General features: G+C 38.6%; 1 protein-coding gene across 1 annotated transcript; it reads left to right on the plus strand.

Annotated features, from left to right (window-relative positions):
* Window positions 1–7,350: 7,350 nt before the first annotated feature.
* LOC121414408 (autophagy protein 5-like) lies at window positions 7,351–18,700 on the plus strand. The gene is made up of 9 exons (XM_041607573.1): window positions 7,351–7,437; window positions 10,803–10,935; window positions 12,087–12,214; window positions 13,183–13,261; window positions 14,084–14,183; window positions 15,208–15,270; window positions 15,917–16,008; window positions 16,837–16,948; window positions 17,848–18,700. The coding sequence occupies exons 2-9, from the start codon at window positions 10,828–10,830 to the stop codon at window positions 17,988–17,990; spliced, it is 825 nt and encodes a 274-aa protein (XP_041463507.1). The 5' UTR covers window positions 7,351–7,437; window positions 10,803–10,827; the 3' UTR covers window positions 17,991–18,700.
* Window positions 18,701–19,033: the final 333 nt, after the last annotated feature.

Below are 19,033 nucleotides of genomic sequence, written 5' to 3' on the forward strand. Positions count from 1 at the left end.
TATTTTGGCATGCCATCTTACAAGTGACCCCACCCAGAGATGCCAAGTTCAAAAAAATGTTATGCGTGAGATTTTCATGACTCGACGTCTCTGTGCGCGCGCGGCCAGTACTTACACTCGTACGTTGCGAAAAGGCGCGCGCAACGCGCGCGGGCATGAGATATGGGCTTCAAAACCATGCGATGCACGCACGCGATTCATCGCTGACTGCACTCTCGATTCGTCTCGCGTGCCGGGCTAGACGCGAAGGCGGTCGGCCAGTCGTATAATCTGGCGAATAATGCTACTTTTTCTCTCTTTTTTTCTGTCGGGTCCCGATGCGTGAGAAAAATGGGTGCCGTGCGTGAGATCGTGAGACGGACCCTGAATGCGTGAGTCTCACGCACAATGCGTGAGACTTGGTAGCTCTGACAAGTGATATTCTTAAAATCATGAATTAACATATTATATGAATGCGGAATGTTGATTTGCATTCGCTTAAATCAAATAATTTTCTAAGGTATATTCTACAGATAAAATGAAGTTTTATGTCATGTAATATCCACGACGAGTATTATCAAGGTTATTTCTGTCTACATATTATGCCCAGTATACAAGTAGGAATCACAAAAAATCGCCCCAGAACGCTGATTAGGAGCGTAACCACGATTTTTTTACTGTGAATCTGTGATGCAAAATGAGAGCTAAAATAATAACAGATTTCTGGTCTATGCGATATTTACATTATAAGTCAAACTTACTATTTTGTGAATTAGTAGTGGACTTTGTGGATTTTAGGCCATAGACCGGCCCTACGGTGTCTGCACCCTATTATGATCGTAACTACCGGTACATCACTGCAAAAAACGAGTCGGTGTTGATTTATCACCAGCCCGGAATCAGTGGCGTAGCCATATAGGATCATTTTTCCCGGGGGGGGGGGGGGGCCGGGGGGTCCTTGCTTTTTCAGGGGGGGGGGGGCACCGGCCATTTTTCCGGTGTGTGTGTATGTGTCCACAAGGGCGGATCCGACTTTCGCCAATATAGGGGACGGGGCCCGAAATTATCTTCACCTATATCAGTCACTTGTTAATTATTCGTATAAAACATAAACATAAAATAATCTCATAAGCTTTATAAAAAGTGCGAGCGAGAAGCGCGAGCGATTTTTTTTTTTAATTCATTGTATTTTTTCCTGAAATTTAATTTTCTGGGCAATGTTATGTGTGATCCTGAACACGATTCGTATGGACCCCAAGCGCGAACAGAATTTATTATTTTTTTTATTGTTCTAGTATTATCGAAAAGGGACCTGTTAAGGACTGCTTACAGTTACCCACGAAGACGGTACATATTTCAATAATGCGAGCGCGAAGCGCGAGCAAATGTTTTGACATTCCTAAAAAAAAATGGTCATTCTAAGCACAGTTTGTATTAATTAATAGGTATGTAACTGAACAATTGAAAATTGAGATTTTAGACCTAAAAGCGGGACACTCTCTATTCATATTTTGTAAGTCATAAATAGGATATAGTCCATAATGCGATCGTGAAGCGTGAGCAGACAATTATTGATATTCTGATGTAAAACTGGATAATTTAAGTACATTTGAAATAAAGAACATGCACGCTATCGCGCATGTTTTATATTTAGACCTAAAATCTGGGCATTCTGAATACATTTGTTTAATGGAACTAGGAATACACGTAGACAATTATGAACTTGGCAAATAAAACAATGTGACCACGCAGCGTGAGCTTAAAATGATATGTAGGGGAAGGCGGGGTAAGTTGTGACAGTTTTTGCTTTTTGCAAGTTAGAATTGATATGATTAATAATCTTGTCGAAATAAGTACCTTCCTTTAAATTTCATTCTTCTGAAATATTTTCCACCTATATATAAATTTCTACCCCAACACTGAAAGTCATCGTGACCTTTGAAAAAACCGATGTCAAATGGCACAACTTGCCCCATATATGGGGTAAGTTTGAGCCACCTTCTGGGGTAAGTTGAGCCACAAAAACTATGTACAAAATGTATGGGGGAGAACCAGCATGTCAATTTTTTGTTTAAAGTCTTTCACTTGCTAATTCTCTATAAATACTAACATTCTGTAAAAGGAAAAGAGCAGTCATGTAAATTTGCTCCTTTCAGCCTGCATTTCAATCGATTTTTATGGTTTGTTTGTTTTTTAAGATTCATTACCATAGGAATTACTATGGCTCAACTTGCCCCATGCTGTTTGGCTCAACTTACCCCAGTCCGAACTTAGTGCGATAATTTTGTATCCACACATTTATTATGCATCCATCATATAAAAGACTATGACAAGAATGAAGATCCATACCTGGACTAATAATGTTGTTATCATGTCTTTATTATATTTAAAGACGTGTGTGATTATAAAGCACTTATCTATATTTCACACTCTTTTACTTTTTTGGCTGAAATTCACATTTTCCCCTCTAAAAAACTACTTATTGTTTCGTGGTGGGGTTAGGGGTTATATGCTATGGGTCATCAATATATGACACCATCACAATGTCTGACTCATTCATTATTGGCCTGCGGCTGGTGGCTCAACTTGCCCCTATGCTCAACTTACCCCGCCTTCCCCTATACTCATATTAAAACGGACATTGAGAGCACTTAAATTTGTAAATGTTTGAATGAAAGCTCGATGTCCGAGCTAAAATATGTTTGCATATTGACTTAAAAACTTGCTCCACATCAGCCTATTGAGCAAGATATGAATCCCATCGAACACTCAGGCAAGTATGGCGCGAAGCGCGTGCAAAAATTTTATATAGTAACATGAAAAGATTTTTTTTTTAATTGCAAGTCTTCCCCTCACATTATTTCATTCACTCGTCTTCCTCCTCTTATTTTCCTCTTTTTCTTCTGTCTTTCTTTTTCTTTTTCTTTCATCTTCCCCCCTTTTTTTGCTCTGCCAATTTTTTCTGGGGGGGGGCACCTGGGGGGGGGGGGGAACCTAATCTCAGGGGGGCACGTGGCCCCCTGTAGCTACGCCACTGTATATTGAAAGTTAGGATCGACCTCCCCCAAAGATAACAAAATGCCGATAAATGTATTTTTTCCAGCCCCCTCCGCCCACCATAGGGCCTACTGGCAACTGGATCCACACAGAAGGAGAACCGGGGGGGGGGGGGGCACACAGTATGAATGCATTGTGGGTATGTGCCGCGGAGCTAGGGACCCCCATTTTTACACTCAAATTTCCGTTCCAAGGCATAGCATTTTTGTCTTTTTGAGAAAAAGAACAAAGAAAGCCGCTCCAAAGCATAGCATTTTCTTCTTGTCGAGAAAAAAAGAAGAAAGAAATCCGCTCCACAGCTAGCTTCGCGTATTTTTCGTAACGCGGTTCCGGTCGCATACGATGAGCTGCAATTTACGGGTGAGAAGAAAAAGAAGAAAAAAAAAATATGGCAGAAATAACTGACTTTTATGGCAATTTATTCATGTATTTCTGAGATATAAGTTTTCAAACTACTAAAAATAATACATTCGTAAGAGCTAGATAGCTGCGTATTAATTTTTTAAAATTATTTTTTTCAGATATTTTGTTCATGCACGGTACGAGACAGTTCGGTACCGTACCGAACTCATCTTCTTCTTCTTCTTCTGTTGATTTCCTCCAGTCCTGGAGAACTGCGAGATCCAGTGGATACGCAGAAAAAAAGTGGTTTGATAAATATGTTTAGAGACAAAAGAGACTGGCTCAGAACGAAGTTGGAGTAAAGTGTATCACAAGGCTGTCTAGTTGTTGTTCACTAGTAACAGAGAACGCTTGACATGAAGCTCATGCAAGAAATGAAGGGAGTAGTAATGAAGTTGGGGAACTGAAGCAGCAGGTATACTAGTTGCTTTAGTGTCCAATCCAAGAAGTACAACATTAGTAATATCAGCTGCAACTTGTGATGCAGGGGTCATGGCAAGATCATGTTGGAGATACGGAGGAAGGTTGGCAAGGAACCTTTTCCTTTCATCCGCGTAGAGGGTACATTCTCCTATAAGGTGGATTACAGTCTCATCCTTGACATTGCAGTAGCAGGTGCTATCGTGACGCCTTCCAATTTTGGTGAGACGTGAGTTGGTAGCATAAACACCACAAAGAAGTTGACTCTTCAGGGATAAGGCTTGGCGATGACTATGAGAGTTTAGTCTTGATGGGAGTAGAGTTGTTCTCTGGGTGCGGTCTTGGTGACTTAGCAGCTGAAGTGAGGATTTGGCTGCTAGAGCGGCTTGGGTTTCTTCCTCCCTGTAGTCAAGAACGGCTGTATAGACGTGTCTCTTCCATTGTTTGTACTGTATAGGGGAGTTGAGAAGTTCATTGAAAGAAGGTAGGTCGTACTTGTTGAGGAGGGACTGGAACATTTGGATAGTCTTGGAGCTGGGGTGCTGGCACATAACGTGTAGAAGAAGACGATACTCTAGCCTGCAAGGGTCGAGGTTCACCAGCTTCCCCAGAAGTCTGAGGCGTTGGATGGCTACGATATCAGATACAGCAGGGAGGCCAGTGAGGATGTGAACTGATTCGTTGGCAGTAGAACGAGGAAGACCTAGTAGGGTTTTAAATAGGGTTATTTGGGCCCTATCTAGGCGATCTAGGGCTGCCTTTGTCAGGTGGATGACCTCTGAACCATACAGCATCCTAGGTATGCAATATCTCTCCCAGAGTGATGCCATGACTGCGGGGGTGAGTCCCATACGGAATGCTCCCACGCCTGTAAGAGCATAGAGAGTCTTGTTGCCGGTAGATATCATCTTGGAAGTAGCATCAAGTTTGTGTGAGGACCGGGTAATACCCAGATGAGGGTGCTTGTCTACAAGAGGTATGGTACTAGAACCAAACTGCCATACTTCTGAGGTCTTGGGACCAGATCCAGTGATGATGACAGCACTCTTAGACGGATGGATAGTATAGCGCCACCTGCAGGAGTAGTCAAAGACAAGTTGAAGCATACTGTTCAATTCTTTTGCCGAGGTAGCCACTAGTGCAACGTCATCGGCGAGTACAAGAATGCCTGTGTATATGGATTGAGTGAAAGCTCCAAGGCCTGACGACTGGAGGCTGTTGATCAAACCATCGATGAAGGCCAAATAGAGTAGGGGGGGAAAGGATTCCTCCTTGTCTTACACCTTGCCTCACAGGAAAGCTTTCACTTATTCTGCCTTTCCACCACACAACAGAGCTTAGATCTTCATATAATCTCTTTATAATAAGCCAGAGATTACCCCGAACACCAGCCTTGTATAGCTTGAAGAGAAGACCATTGTGCCAAACTGTATCGAAAGCTTTGGCGGCGTCCAAATAAGCAATGAATGTTTGCTTCTTACAGCTTTCGATGATGAGATTCAATGTTGCCGCTACCAATAGGCATGAGTGTCCTTCCTGAAATCCACTTTGAAGCTCATGAGGTATGTTTGACTTATGAAGAGTCTCTTCTAATTCTGGTTTAATGAGAATTTCTAAGATCTTGCAGAACACAGTAGTGAGAGATATACCCCTGTAGTTCGAAGGATCAGTGGGAGATTTCCCCTTTCCTTTGTGAATTGGAAGGATTAAGCTAGTCTTGAAGTTGGACGGTATGTGACAGTGGAATAGGATTGAGTTATAAATCTGCACCAGTAGAAGACGAGTGATTGGTCCGGAATACTTTACATGCTCAGGGGAGACCTGGTCTATTCCTCCTGCTTTGCCGGACTTTAGCTGGGCAATTGCGATGTTCAGCTGCGAGGATGTGACTTGCAGTTGGGTTCCTTCGAGAAAAGCTTCTGCCCGAGCTACTTCCTCATCCACCTGGCAGGGAGGGCAGGGGTCAGGATTGGAAAGAGCACGGAAGTATTGCTCCCATCCTTCAAGGAGTTGGTGTCCTGTATGCTTCTTATCAGAGACAATAAGAGAATCTGTTTCAGTCCTGATGTTACTGGGGGATCTGTGCTGCTTGACAAGCTTGCTGAAGAGAAGAGGGTTGTCTTCTTTGGAAGATTCCACTTCTTTTATGATTTCATTACGACATCGTTGCCTGCTTTGCCGGAGAGAGCGTCTGAACATGTTCTTGGATTTTTTGTAGGAAATCCAAGCCGTATTTTCCTTACACCGAGGGCGACCCTGATCTTTCCAGCTCTTCCAATTGACCTTCATTTTTACATACGACTTGTCGACATCTTTGTTCCATTCTGGTTTCCTGTTCCTTGGAGTACTAGAGAAGGAGTGAGGTAGGTTTGAAGTAGACGTCTGAACCATGACACTACAAATTGCATCAAGGAGCCGTTCTGCAGTATCTGGTTGTAGAATTCTAGCTTTGTCTTTGTGCTGAGCCCAGAATTTCCTACACTGAGCCTCCAGAGGTTGTGTGTAAAGTCGTTCGGTACTTGTAGGATCTAATTTATCCCAATGAACTCTGAGTCTCGACAGTTTCTTGCCATAGGGCATTTCACTGGGATCATGTTGAGGGGTTACTGAGCTGGGGTCACTGCAGGTGTGAGAGTAGGTCACTCTAACAGGGAGGTGGTCAGATGTGTTTTTTGGTTCCTCGGTGCAGATGTGAAACTCTTTGAAACAGTGTTCACTGGGAGTTTTGACCAGGACAAGATCGAGGTTAGACTTCGTGCATCCATCATCGCTGGAATAAGTGTAGACTCCTGGAATATGGAGCAGGGTGTTCAGACAACTGAAGTTGTGCTCTTCCATGAACTCTTTCAGGGCCTTAGCTGGTAGTCTGTGATGCTTTGCAGGGCAGAGGAGATCTACATTGAAATCTCCAAGTATGATGACCTCTGTTTTCGGATTCAAAGACTGTAAGATGTGAGTCAGTTCATCCAATACAGATATGTATTCTGTGGTCATGTCTGAGGAGTTGCCAGTAGGCATGTAAACGCTCATGATGGCTAGATCCTTGGGGCTACCAGGAGACTTCAACTTCATTCCAATAAGTCTTTCAGAGGTAGTTGGAATAGAGGAGGTGTATGGCTCTAAATCCTTGTTATAGAAAATAGCAAGACCACCATGGCCACGACGAGAGACTACAGTCTCTGCAGGACGACAAGAGGACTTACTTAATACCAAATGATTCTGACTAATTTCTGTCAGCCTACCAAGAGAGAGTTCATGCAGCCAGTGTTCTTGGATGCAGATGATGTCACAAGTACAAAGAAGATCATGTAAGTAAAACTGGGACGAGGCTATTCCACGCACATTGAAGGAGCATAGCTTGAGTGAGGATTGGTGGCTGGGAGCAGGTGCTGTTTGTGAAGGTTCAGCATGTGTCATAACGAATTGGTGAGCTGAGCATGCAGCAACTGCCGATATTCTGTTAGGACGATGTGTTTGGCAATTTTTAGGGATCATAAGCTGAATAGAAAAGCGGAATCGAAAGAATGCAGGACAGTGGCATTAAAATTGATTAAATCATTTAAATGCTAAATAATAAATGTGAGTTACTATTTTAAACCATCAATCACGTCGCTATTTACGAAATAATTCACATGAAATTAAATCTATCAGTAACTTTTCTCTGAAATTCCGTGCAGCAGCTGCAGCTCAGCCGCAGGTTAATTTAGCGAATTTATTTTGTCAGCTGCCTTGACTGAGTGGTACTGGTGGTAGCCTACCGCATCTCTGTCGGAGCTTGGCCAGCAGCTCCCCGATCATTTTCACTCGGTCATCGTTATGTTTTGGACTTTCTGTGGACACGACAATCGCAAATCGTCGGCGTTCATCCGAAGTTTCCGAACCAATGTCAGATTTCTAAAAAAATAAAATAGGCCTACCCTACCAAAATTATCTATATAAAGTCTCTGTCTCTGATGATACTTGACATAATCTCTTGCTCCTGTCAGTCCTGAAATGTGAATCATGTTGATTGTTGTTGATGATGTGGATTGAATTAAAACAGTAGGCCTACCGCCGGTACCGTAGTAATGTCAATGATGTAGTACCTAGGTCCTAGCCAGGAGGAGGCTTCTACTAGAGAGTAAAAATCATTTACTAGTTAAACGTTACTCTCAACGAAACCAGGTATCCTTATCCATACACGTGCGTGTAGGCATCCAAAGCCCAAAACCTGAAACTTTCGCCCCCGAGATTTCTACTTTCCTTCTAAAAGATCTAGCCCTAAATCATGTATGATGGTGGGCCCCAAGTCTGCGCACCTAACAATTTGAGTTAAGATTTAACATGAATTCTTATTTTACGAAATCTTTCAGTTAATAATGTTCCTTATATTATTATGAGTAAGTGTACCAAATTTCTCATTAAAAAATGAAAGAAAATGTAGGGTTTTCTTGAAAAAACCTCGGGCTGTCATTTTCAGATTGAAAAAAAAATGGTACCCCATGTCTGCGCACTCATTCACTTTGCACACGATTCAGGGATTTTGTTGAGAAAGGCAGCATTTTGAGGCCGTCACACGAAATACCCTAAATTCATTATTTTTCCATCATTTTGAGTCGGATTTTTTAATGAATACCTGTCTTTGTATTGCATGTGTAAAGTTCGTGCTCGTTGCGTATCTTCTTTTACTAGAATCGCGCAGATACGCGGGTGCGCAGACTTGGGAGATCGCGCAGACATGGGGGACCTGACCATACATCACATGGGATGCAACTTCATTTCCGAAATTTCTGCGCCATTGATTTTATATTTGAAGAAGAATTCATCAAAAAATGAGAAAAATATGACCAGACGGAAGAGACTTGCCCGATGTTTACACCGCCATCTTGTTTCCTATTGTTCTACGCCAACGTTACCCAGGGGGGGGGGCATAGAGGTAAACTAGACCAAAATACTCGTAAAAATGTGCTGGAAATGCTGTATGTGTACTGGTCACAATACTGTTTAGGCTAGTGGCTAAAACTAGTGGCTAAAAAGGCACTAGCCCGAGGCTTGTTTATCCTGACCTAGGACTGTGTTCTCTGAGAGGAGCCATGAAACATGTCACATTGGTAGATAATCAACACGGCTTCCAGGAAATGTGAAGATGTCACTAAATGGAACTAAATGGAACTAAATGAACGGTTCACTCAAAATATAGACAAACAGTTAATTGGGGAAACTCGCATATTGACTTTTTGTGCACATTCAGGACAGCATCATCTAGTGCCAGTGGGAGTACTTATTAGTCTCTGATTTTATATTTCAGTTTAAAAGTTGAAATCTAGAGGATCCAGGGCACTACATAAGCACTTGCCCGATTGCCCGGGGCAAGTAAAAGTTAGAGTCGGGCAAGTGTTTTGAAGTAAAGACCAACTATTTCCCAGAATTGGGCAAGCAAAATTCTCAGAGTAAAATGACCAAAATTAGGGTCAATATATAATGACCCCACTTTTGGTCATGGCAGGCAAGATAAACTTTGGAAAAAGAAAATTCAATTGCAAAGTAGATCAGTTCATGTCTAAAGAGAAAAAAGGGTCAATGGTTTATAAAGTAAAGCCGTAAAACTTTCTTTTGAAGAGATAAAACTTTTTTTAAAATTATTTTTTCGGGCAAGTGAAATATATTTTTGGGCAAGTATATTCCAAGTATTTAAAAATGTACCTGCCAGGCTGAGCAAGTGCTTCTAAACAATTATGTAGCACCCTGGGATCTATTTTTGTCTTGCCTGCGTAGCGGAGCGAGACATAGGTATCACTATTTCCGGCGTCGTCAACAATTGTGTTGTACACCCAATAACTTTCTATAGTGTCAAGGTGGGATCACATTATTCATACCAGAGGTCCATCTCCTGAAGGCACAGGTCAAGTTCGAATATGAGTCGAATTGGAATAAGGTCAAAGGTCAATGAACTTTCCATGACTGGCACAATTGTGTTGTACACCCAATAACTTTCTATAGTGTCGAGGTGGGATCACCAAATTCATACCAGAGGTCCATCTCCTGAAGGCACAGGTCAAGTTCGAATATGAGTCGAATTGGAATAAGGTCAAAGGTCAATGAACTTTCCATGACTGGCACAATTGTGTTGTACACCCAATAACTTTCTATAGCTTCGAGGTGAGATCGCCAAATTCATAACAGAGATCCATCTCTTGAAGGTGTAGGTCAAGTTCAAATGTGAGCCGAATTTGAATAAGGTGAAAGGTCAAGGAACTTTCCATGACTGGCACTGAGCTGTGCTGTACACACAATAACTTTTTATATCTTCGAGGTAGGATTACCAAATTCATACAAGAGGTCCATCTCTTGAAGGTGCATGTCAAGTTCGAATGTGAGTTGAATTTGATTAAGGTCAAAGGTCAATGAACTTTCCATGACTGGCACTGTGCTGTGTTGTACACACAATAACTTTCTATAGCTTTGAAACAGGTATTAAAGATATATCTGTCTGTTACTGTATGTTCGGATGATTTTTGCATCTGTTTGTTCCACTAATGAAATGACCTATAGTTTTGACATGCATGCTCTTCATGACTGCAATATGCAGGCAAGACAACGCTTAGCATTTGCCTTGTTTAAAAACCATTTTCAATAGATCTAATTCAGATTTTTATACTTGTAATATAGACTCTACAATGATTTATTTTGAGAAGTCTATATATATTGAGCAATATGAATTCCATTAGTACTGCACTTGTCGTAATCACAGTGGCATGCAAACTTAACATGAATGCCAAATAGGTCTCCAACCAGTCAGTTTCTGCTGGCTATTCTCATTGAGCTGTATTTAGAAACTTGCCTGGTCTAAAGCCATACTCCGATACTCGCCATTCTGATTAAAAAATGTCAACTTTTGGGGTTATGTACGATAGTAATTGGAAACAGAAGTCACTATTTTGCTTATTATTTCAATTCTCTTGCAGTTTTGTAAGAAATCAAGCAGGCAGGATGGCAGATGATCGTGAAATATTGAGAGAGATTTGGGAAGGCCGTATTCCGGTTACCTTTGTTTTAGCCGAGGATGAATCATCAACAGAAAATCCGGAACCTTGTGTGGTAAGGATGAATTAAAGGCGTGAATTCAACTGTTTAAAGCAGAAAATTTGTTTTCTGACGGAATAAAAGGGTATTACTTGTGTATAATCATAAAAACATGAAGTTAGAAATGAAATTGAACTTGGGTAATTTACTTGAATATTGAGAGACAGAGCAATATGCTGTGCTCTTCATTGATTTTCTAATCTTGTGTAAGATTATAAAGGATGGTTGTGTCAGAAATTTTTATGTCCTGATTGATTCTAACCGATTCAGGCTAGTTGCAATTACAATTGACTCAGGCAGGAAATCCCAATTAATATCACTCCTCAATTAATACAAAAAGTCATTAACTATCTTAGCAATAAATGATCACAGTTTGACTTACACCGAGAGCACTGTGGCATTTTTTCTTGTAATAGAATAAGCCCTGGCCTACAAGTAAATATTTAGTCACATTTTTTTTGTGATCATATCTATGTATTTTTGTTAGAAAGCATTTGACTCTAAAGCAGAACTGAGACAATTTCAGATGATCATATTGGATATTCCACAATCTTGCAGAATATAATATTAGTTATTAATTTTTTTTGGTTTTGGTGAGAATTATAAAGTACAAACTTACAATTCTCATTGGTCGCAACGTTTAACCAACCACTGTTGGCTTTATCAAGTGAATAAATGCCAGACACGTCTTTCTAAGCGACTTTGAACCAAAACCTATGGACCAAAGCATCACTTGGTTCCCCGATGATATTCAAAGACTTTCAGAATGTTTCTTTGCATTATAACCAGCATCTTCCAATCACAATTCAAATCTCATGATGAGATTTAAACTTAATATTTCAATCAAGCCTGAGTTACAAAATTTTATTTTGAGAAATGCTTATTAAACTGCCTTTTGTAACCAGCATGGGGAAAAAACCCTACCAAAATACACACAAAAACAAACAAACCTTTGAAAATAATATGGACAATAGATGGCCATTTTTGGTGGAAAAGATTTTAAATGTAAATTGTCTGCAACCTTTCGGTCTTTTTGTTTTCTGTCCATGATTACAAAACAGCAAAATGTTCATGTTTTTGTAGCGGGTGTTATACAGCAGTTAAACTTTTTGCCTCAGCCCTAAAGTTCACAGATTGTAATTTTCTATTTATTTATTTAATTTCAGCTCATGGTGTCGAGACTGACATATATCACACTCATAGCTGAGAAAATTGAGAAGCATTTCAAGAAGTTTACGGCAATTGATGAACAGGACGAAGTCTGGTTTGAGTCAAACGGACAGGCACTCAAATGGTAAGAAAATAGTGGAGGAATGCTTTCAATTATTTGCTGGTAAAGTTAAAACTAAAGACCCTGTCACATCGTTCCATGCAAGCTTTGTGAGCGACTTGTGGGTAACTATATTTATGTTACCTGCAGGTCGCCTACATTGATACAGTGTACATGTAGTATCTGGCATGCAGTTTCTGTTTCTGTTTGTGGTAACTCCCGTAGGAACTCGGCAGGACAGCATTTTTTTTGCTGGTAAACGCCAAGCTGGTATATAACCAGTTACCTTGGAAACATTTTACGTCTAGGTTAATCAGTCATAGTGGCTGACGTAATAGACGACAGATATCACTCTTGGGCCTTTTATCAAAGTGGAGACAATGGCCGAGTTGGGATTCAAACTCACAACCTTGCGATTATGAGTCCAATGTTCTAACCACTGGACCACACGACCAGTTGGCCGCAGGAGTGCATGCAAATCTGATTTGCAAGCAGAAAAGTTTTGAACGTACTAAAAACAGGGGCCTCGTTACATGAAGAGATAGGCCCTACTATCAATATTTATAATTACTTAACTTCACAGTTGATTGTATGTTAAAAAGGCCCTGGTTGAACACAAAATGGCAATAACGAATGAAGAATGAGACCACATGAGCATTGTTATCAATCTCTTTCTCTTTCAAAAAGAAAAAGAAAATCAATCTGAAAGAAAGGGCAATCACTACTATCCCTCGGAATCACTTTTACTAGAAAAAAAATTATATTGAAAATTTTAGTTTAGATTTGATGTTTGATTATTAGTTTATTTTATTTCTTGCTAAAGGAATACAAATACAAAGGGAATTGAAAATATATTGCATTTTTACAATGGTCTACCACTTTGCCTTATGACAGCAAAATTAAAAAAAAAAGAAGAAAATATCACATTTTGTATCAACTTGTAAAATCCTTTTAAATGAATAACCTTTGTATTTGTATCTATAAATTTGCAGGCATTATCCAGTTGGAGTACTGTTTGATCTGCACATGCACGACAAGCCTTTGCCATGGAGAATTACAGTCCATTTTAAGGTATTTGTAAAGTTGAGAATATTTGAAATATAAGATAAAAGACTGCAAGTTAATTTTGAACTGTTTTTGCTTGCTATCAATGAAAGTAATAATTCTGAATGATGTGATATTTGATAGCTGAGGATGAGATACCAGAAATATTCCACAAGTTCTGGAAAATTGCATGAATAGAAGATGAGTGCTAACACAGTTCTTACAAATTGAATGTGTTCTGTATCCCATGAAGAGAAGCCATCTAACGCAATCTTAACTAACTTTTATGTTAATTATTTATTAGACCGTACAATACGACATGATATTTCACAGCAATTCATACATAAGCCTATTCTTATTGGAATTTGTCAGATATCAGCCCATTTTGCAATATGCACCGGGGCCCGTTGCAGAAAGAGTTGCAATCAATCGCAACTTGATTTTCAACCAATCAACAGCACGCATTTTTGACTTGCATTTAAACGCAACTCTTTCTGCAACGGACCCCAGATATTGCCAAGGGAAATCATTCAGACCAAAATGTGTATAACGTATGTAGTGATAACCGTTATTCAACCAGTGCCCATCTTACTTTCCTTTTTTTTCTGAAACTCTTGCTGATTTGTACATTTGGAACCAACATAGAAGGTTGATAAAGGCATTGATCATTCCTTGCAGAACAAAGATGGAGGCTTGTTATTTGTATAATATCTTTTTATGTGTATACTGTATATAGTTACATTTTTATGCTTTTAATAAAAAATATTGAATGAATGAATTTAAATGATTTATACATTTTTTAAAATTTTCATATAAGATTTCCTTACATCTCTGCTTATGATTCAACAGAATTTCCCGGAAGATGAAATACTCCATTGTAAGAGCAAAGAGGTGATAGAAGCCCTGTATATGTCTAGTGTCAAGGAAGCAGATGTCCTAAAACACAGAGGTATGTCCCATTAAAAAAAAGATTATTTTCTTGTAGCATTGAGTATGTTAATTCCATTGATATAAAAAAAAATGGGATAGAGCACCAAGGCACTCTTTTGAATCCACTGGAAACAATTAAAAGGACTCCCAATAGTCAAGCACACACAAATTTCCACACTTCTTTCTGTATTGAGTGTGCGTTTTGTTTCTTCTGTGTTTGTATGGCCCCATGTACTGTTTATTGTGTGTGTTAGCACAAATGAATATCCCTTTAAAAATGGGGTTCCTTTCTTGTAGCATTGAATATGGTACTTCCATTGATATAAAAAAAAGACTGGATAGAGCATGAAGGTGCTCTTGGTTTTACTGGACACAATCAAAAGAACTAAAAAAACACAAGCACGCACAAATTTCCACATATTTTTCTGTCTTCTGTGCATGTTGTTTCTTATGTATTGGTATGGTTCCATATAATGTTTATTGTGTCATGGAGTACTTATCCTGTAGCTTCAAGATCGTGTGTGCGGCAGCATACAGCAAGCTCTGTCCAGCGTTTCTTTATATCTATGGCTATTTTCTCTCCCTACCATACTTTATGAAATGCCAGTTGCAATAATTCTTTTTTTCTTTAAAAAAAAGGTGTACATAATTAAAGTGACAAGAGGGGAATGATAAACTGTAGCATGAGTAGAAGAAAAGAAGAAAAAAAACTTTAATGTTAGAGATTAATTTTGATAAATGTGGTACGGTATATTTGCCATTAATACGGAATCAGGAAGATTAAACCTATCATTGCATAGACATGTAGATTAACTTTTTGCTTATTTTGTACTTAAATTAAAAAATAAATGAATGAATTGAATTCAATTCAATTGGAATGCGTATGTCAAAGAAAATGGCAAGCAAGCTAAATTAGATCAATTAACGAAGTCATGAATTCAATATTTCTATATTATTTGATTCATGCGATGACTTAGAATAGTAATTCAGACTGTATATAGTTAAAATTCAATTTTCTTTTTCTTTTTTTTTGGTGGATCTAGGGCAAGTAATGAACAATCTGCAGCAAAAAGATCACAAACAACTTTGGACCGGGCTACAGAGTGGTAAGTGTAATCATTACTTGCTGAACAAACATGAATCTTGTATAATATCTGTCCTTCCTTACTTTAATTTCCTTCCTTCTTTTCTTCCTTAGTCCTTACTATCTTTTTCCCCTTCTTTCTTTCCCTTTTTGCTTGTGTTTTTCTCTTTCATTTCATCTGCACTATTTTTCCCTCTTATTGCTTGTTTTCTTTTTTTATTATTTGGATGTCTATATATTTTTTGGTTGTTACAAACGGGCATGTGAAGAGTATTTTTTCATGAAGATTTTAAGTTTGATGCATGCAAATGAGAGTGATTTTATAAATTAAGTACATATTACACTATAGAAAAATATATTTTCTCATCTCATGGAGACTTTCAAGATGATTCAATGAGAGTACCATATTTTAATGAGTATGGTATTCCAAGGGAGCTAAGTATTAAAAGCAATTATCTCTGAAACTTATTCTGGATTGTGAGTGGAGTTTTCGTGCCAGTTCGTAAAATAGCTCCAGTACAATTCAAGATTCGTAAAGCACCAATATACAAATATAAAGAGGCCTAATCAAATTTGCACCATTCAGACAAGCATATTGGTTATAGTTGTGTTCTGTCATATTAGTTTGACAATTTGTTCTTCTATTCATTCTGTTTTCCTTCTTTCAGACAAATTTGATCAGTTTTGGACGACGAACAGACGATTGATGGAGAGACTGAACAACGATCCATTCAAATACATTCCGTTTAGAATATATCAGGTAAGAAGCTGTGACGGTGTGTGTGTATCAAAACAGCAGCAATATCTATATTTTCTTAATGAAAGCAATATACTCAAATACCAGACAGTTTCTAGGGATTCATACAAACCTCACCCCCCAAAAAAGTAAATACCCCAAAGTAGTAAAACATTGACTTTTTTTCCAACTTAACCCATAAGATAAGATAATTTCAAATTGATGAAATAACATTTTCTGCATACATTCACATGTCAAATATTATTAGACAAATTGAAAAAAAGTCTAAAAAGTATTGAAGTTAAAATAGTGATTTAAGATTTCTTTGTTGACTTTATTTATATCTATATTTTTTTGTAGTTGTTTATATATGTATAAAACATTTATTTCCAAGGGAACTGATGCTGCGCTAGCGCCATGAGCTTCCCTGGACAGAATGTGCGTTCAATAAGATATCACTATTATTGTTATTATTTATTTATATGTCAACTAATTCCACCTGCATGGTCGACCATTTTTGTTTGAAAACTTTTTGGATAAAGGTGAACCCTGCCCCTCCAAAATAAGGTTAGACAACATGGATGTGTTGATATAAATCTTGAACCTCAAACTTGAATCATGATAGAAAACAAGCTGTGTCTCAAGTCTGGATATCATTCATGCACTTTTCTGTCAGCAGCAAGTGTTTTTTCATGTGCAATTTAGGGCCTAGTCTATATAGTTCTGCCCATAGCATTTAAGTTTCCTACTTGTATATTTTTCTAGATAAAATAATTTTGTTTTCTAACTAATACTCATTTCTTTCTATCTCAAACTTATTTTTTCTATATAAAATTTTTTTCTCTATGGCAGAGTGACAAGCTGCATGTTCAGAGATTATTCAAACCGGTCAATGACGAAGGGGAACCCAGGACGTTGCGTGCTCTACTCAAAGAAACCATGCCAAACATCTTTGCAGATCCAGGTGGGTATTATCACTGAGCCTATCGTCAGGCTTATGGTGTGTTGCAAGAAACTTGCGATTGATTGCAAGTCAAATTTGTGTCAAAATCAATCATAAATCTGGCAATTAATTGCAAATATGCACTTGATTGGTGGTCTGCTTCTTTCAACAAACATTGAAAAATAAATTTACCTTAGTTGCGATTGATATGTCAGTTGCAAAGTGCATCAGCAATTTGCAATTTATTGCAAATAATTTCTTTTAAACCAAACTCCTGATAGGTGCCTATCTTCATGCATGGGTAATGTTCAGTTCGTAGTGTAAAATTGAAGAGCTGTATTATGTGAAGCGCATAGAGCAGTTTTAATGGATTTATGCGCGTATTGATAAGATTAAGCTTGGTGCAATCCACCTTTATTACAGAAATGTAATGCAATACACGTTTATTCAAGGAAGCAGATATTGCAACAACTTAATAGTAGTATATATAGTTACAGCAGTAGTGAATGTGTAGTCTTCATTGGGCATGCAAATGATTTGCAAAGGATGCGTATGTAAAAATTGGCAAATAGCAATTGCAAAAACGGTCTCATTTTATTTCCAACATGTGCTAAACTTAAGCGAAAATGTTTTATAGAATACCTAAAAAAATTTAAGATATTTTGTGAGTAAATGACATAGAAGGCCTCTAAACCTCTGAGCAGGTAAATGACAGAGAAGGTTTCTAAACCTCTGAGCAGGTTTAATAATTTTCTAAGCCAACAATCATTCAAATAGTTGCATCCTTTGTAAGCCATTTGTGTGACCGTGAAAATCGCATTGATAATTGCATTAAGTTTAAATACCTCACTTTACAAATTGGTTTATTGAAATAAACAGAGAGAAAACTACTGAATTTTGGTCTATTTCCTATTTCACAGATAGCAAAGACCACAAGGTATTGATCCATGGTATCGAGACTCCACGGGATACCCCTGTTCAATGGCTTAGTGAACACCTCAGCTACCCAGATAACTTCCTTCACATGTGCATCTTACCTGCGCAACCAAGCAATGAACTTTGATGCTGCGTTCATACCGGCAAGCTGAGTGGTTTGGAGACTCACAGAGATTTCTGCTGACATTGAACGCTGCTGGTTTACACTGGCAATCTGAGTAGAAGGGAGAGTAACAGAGATAAGCTGAGAGGTCTGGAAACTCAGAGATTACTTTGGACATTGTTGCGTTCACACTTTCAGGCTGTATTGGAGATAGAGACTCAAAGAGACAGCCATAGACACATTCTTTTTGTGTCATTCTCACATGTGTATGTGCACTCCTCTCACAACTCAACACAGACTCATGATGCTTCTTTTACATTCACACACTTAACACATAAAATATGGAATGCACCAGTATAGGAGCTCATGGAACAGATACTTATGATGCTATGGCCTATATCTAGTTTAACTTGATTGACAAAGACTTAATGATTCTAAGTTCATATTTCACAGGCCATACAGGTCAAGTCTTGACCGCACCTAGTTTAGCTTGTTCAACAGACTCCTGATGCTCAGGACTTCACCCACTTTAACTTGTTTAGCAAAGACTCAGATGCTACCTTCACTTTCACAGACTTATCTACTTTGTTAATGTTGACAAGGTTTGTTTGTTAAACTTGACACAGATGTCAGATTGTATGATAGGAAGGCAGTGGTATACTGAAGGGGGAGCATGTTCTGCCAAAAGTTTCAAAACCAAGAGAAAATAAAGAAGAAAAGGAAATTGTGAAATGTGACAGAATATTCAAAATATGACAAAATCAATTACAAAATTATATATTCTGTATGAAAAAAGTTCAATATCTTGCTTGCGAGCAACTTTTAAAGGAAGTTTTTGCCTGCATTACATGACCGATGTCTTTCCCTTAAAATGTTTGGCTTATTGCGGCATTGTAGAGGGGATATCACATTTGGGCTCCCTTTGAATTTTCACAACTAAAAGCTCTGTTCTATACCCATGAACCAAGTGATATGCAAGTCTAAATTTGCCACAATCCACCCGGGTGAGTCTAATGGGTTCCTGGCAGGATTTTGGTGTTTGGTAACTAATACCCTTTTCATAAACC

Source organism: Lytechinus variegatus, chromosome 4 (genome assembly GCF_018143015.1).
Source record: "Lytechinus variegatus isolate NC3 chromosome 4, Lvar_3.0, whole genome shotgun sequence".
Classification (NCBI taxonomy): domain Eukaryota; kingdom Metazoa; phylum Echinodermata; class Echinoidea; order Temnopleuroida; family Toxopneustidae; genus Lytechinus; species Lytechinus variegatus.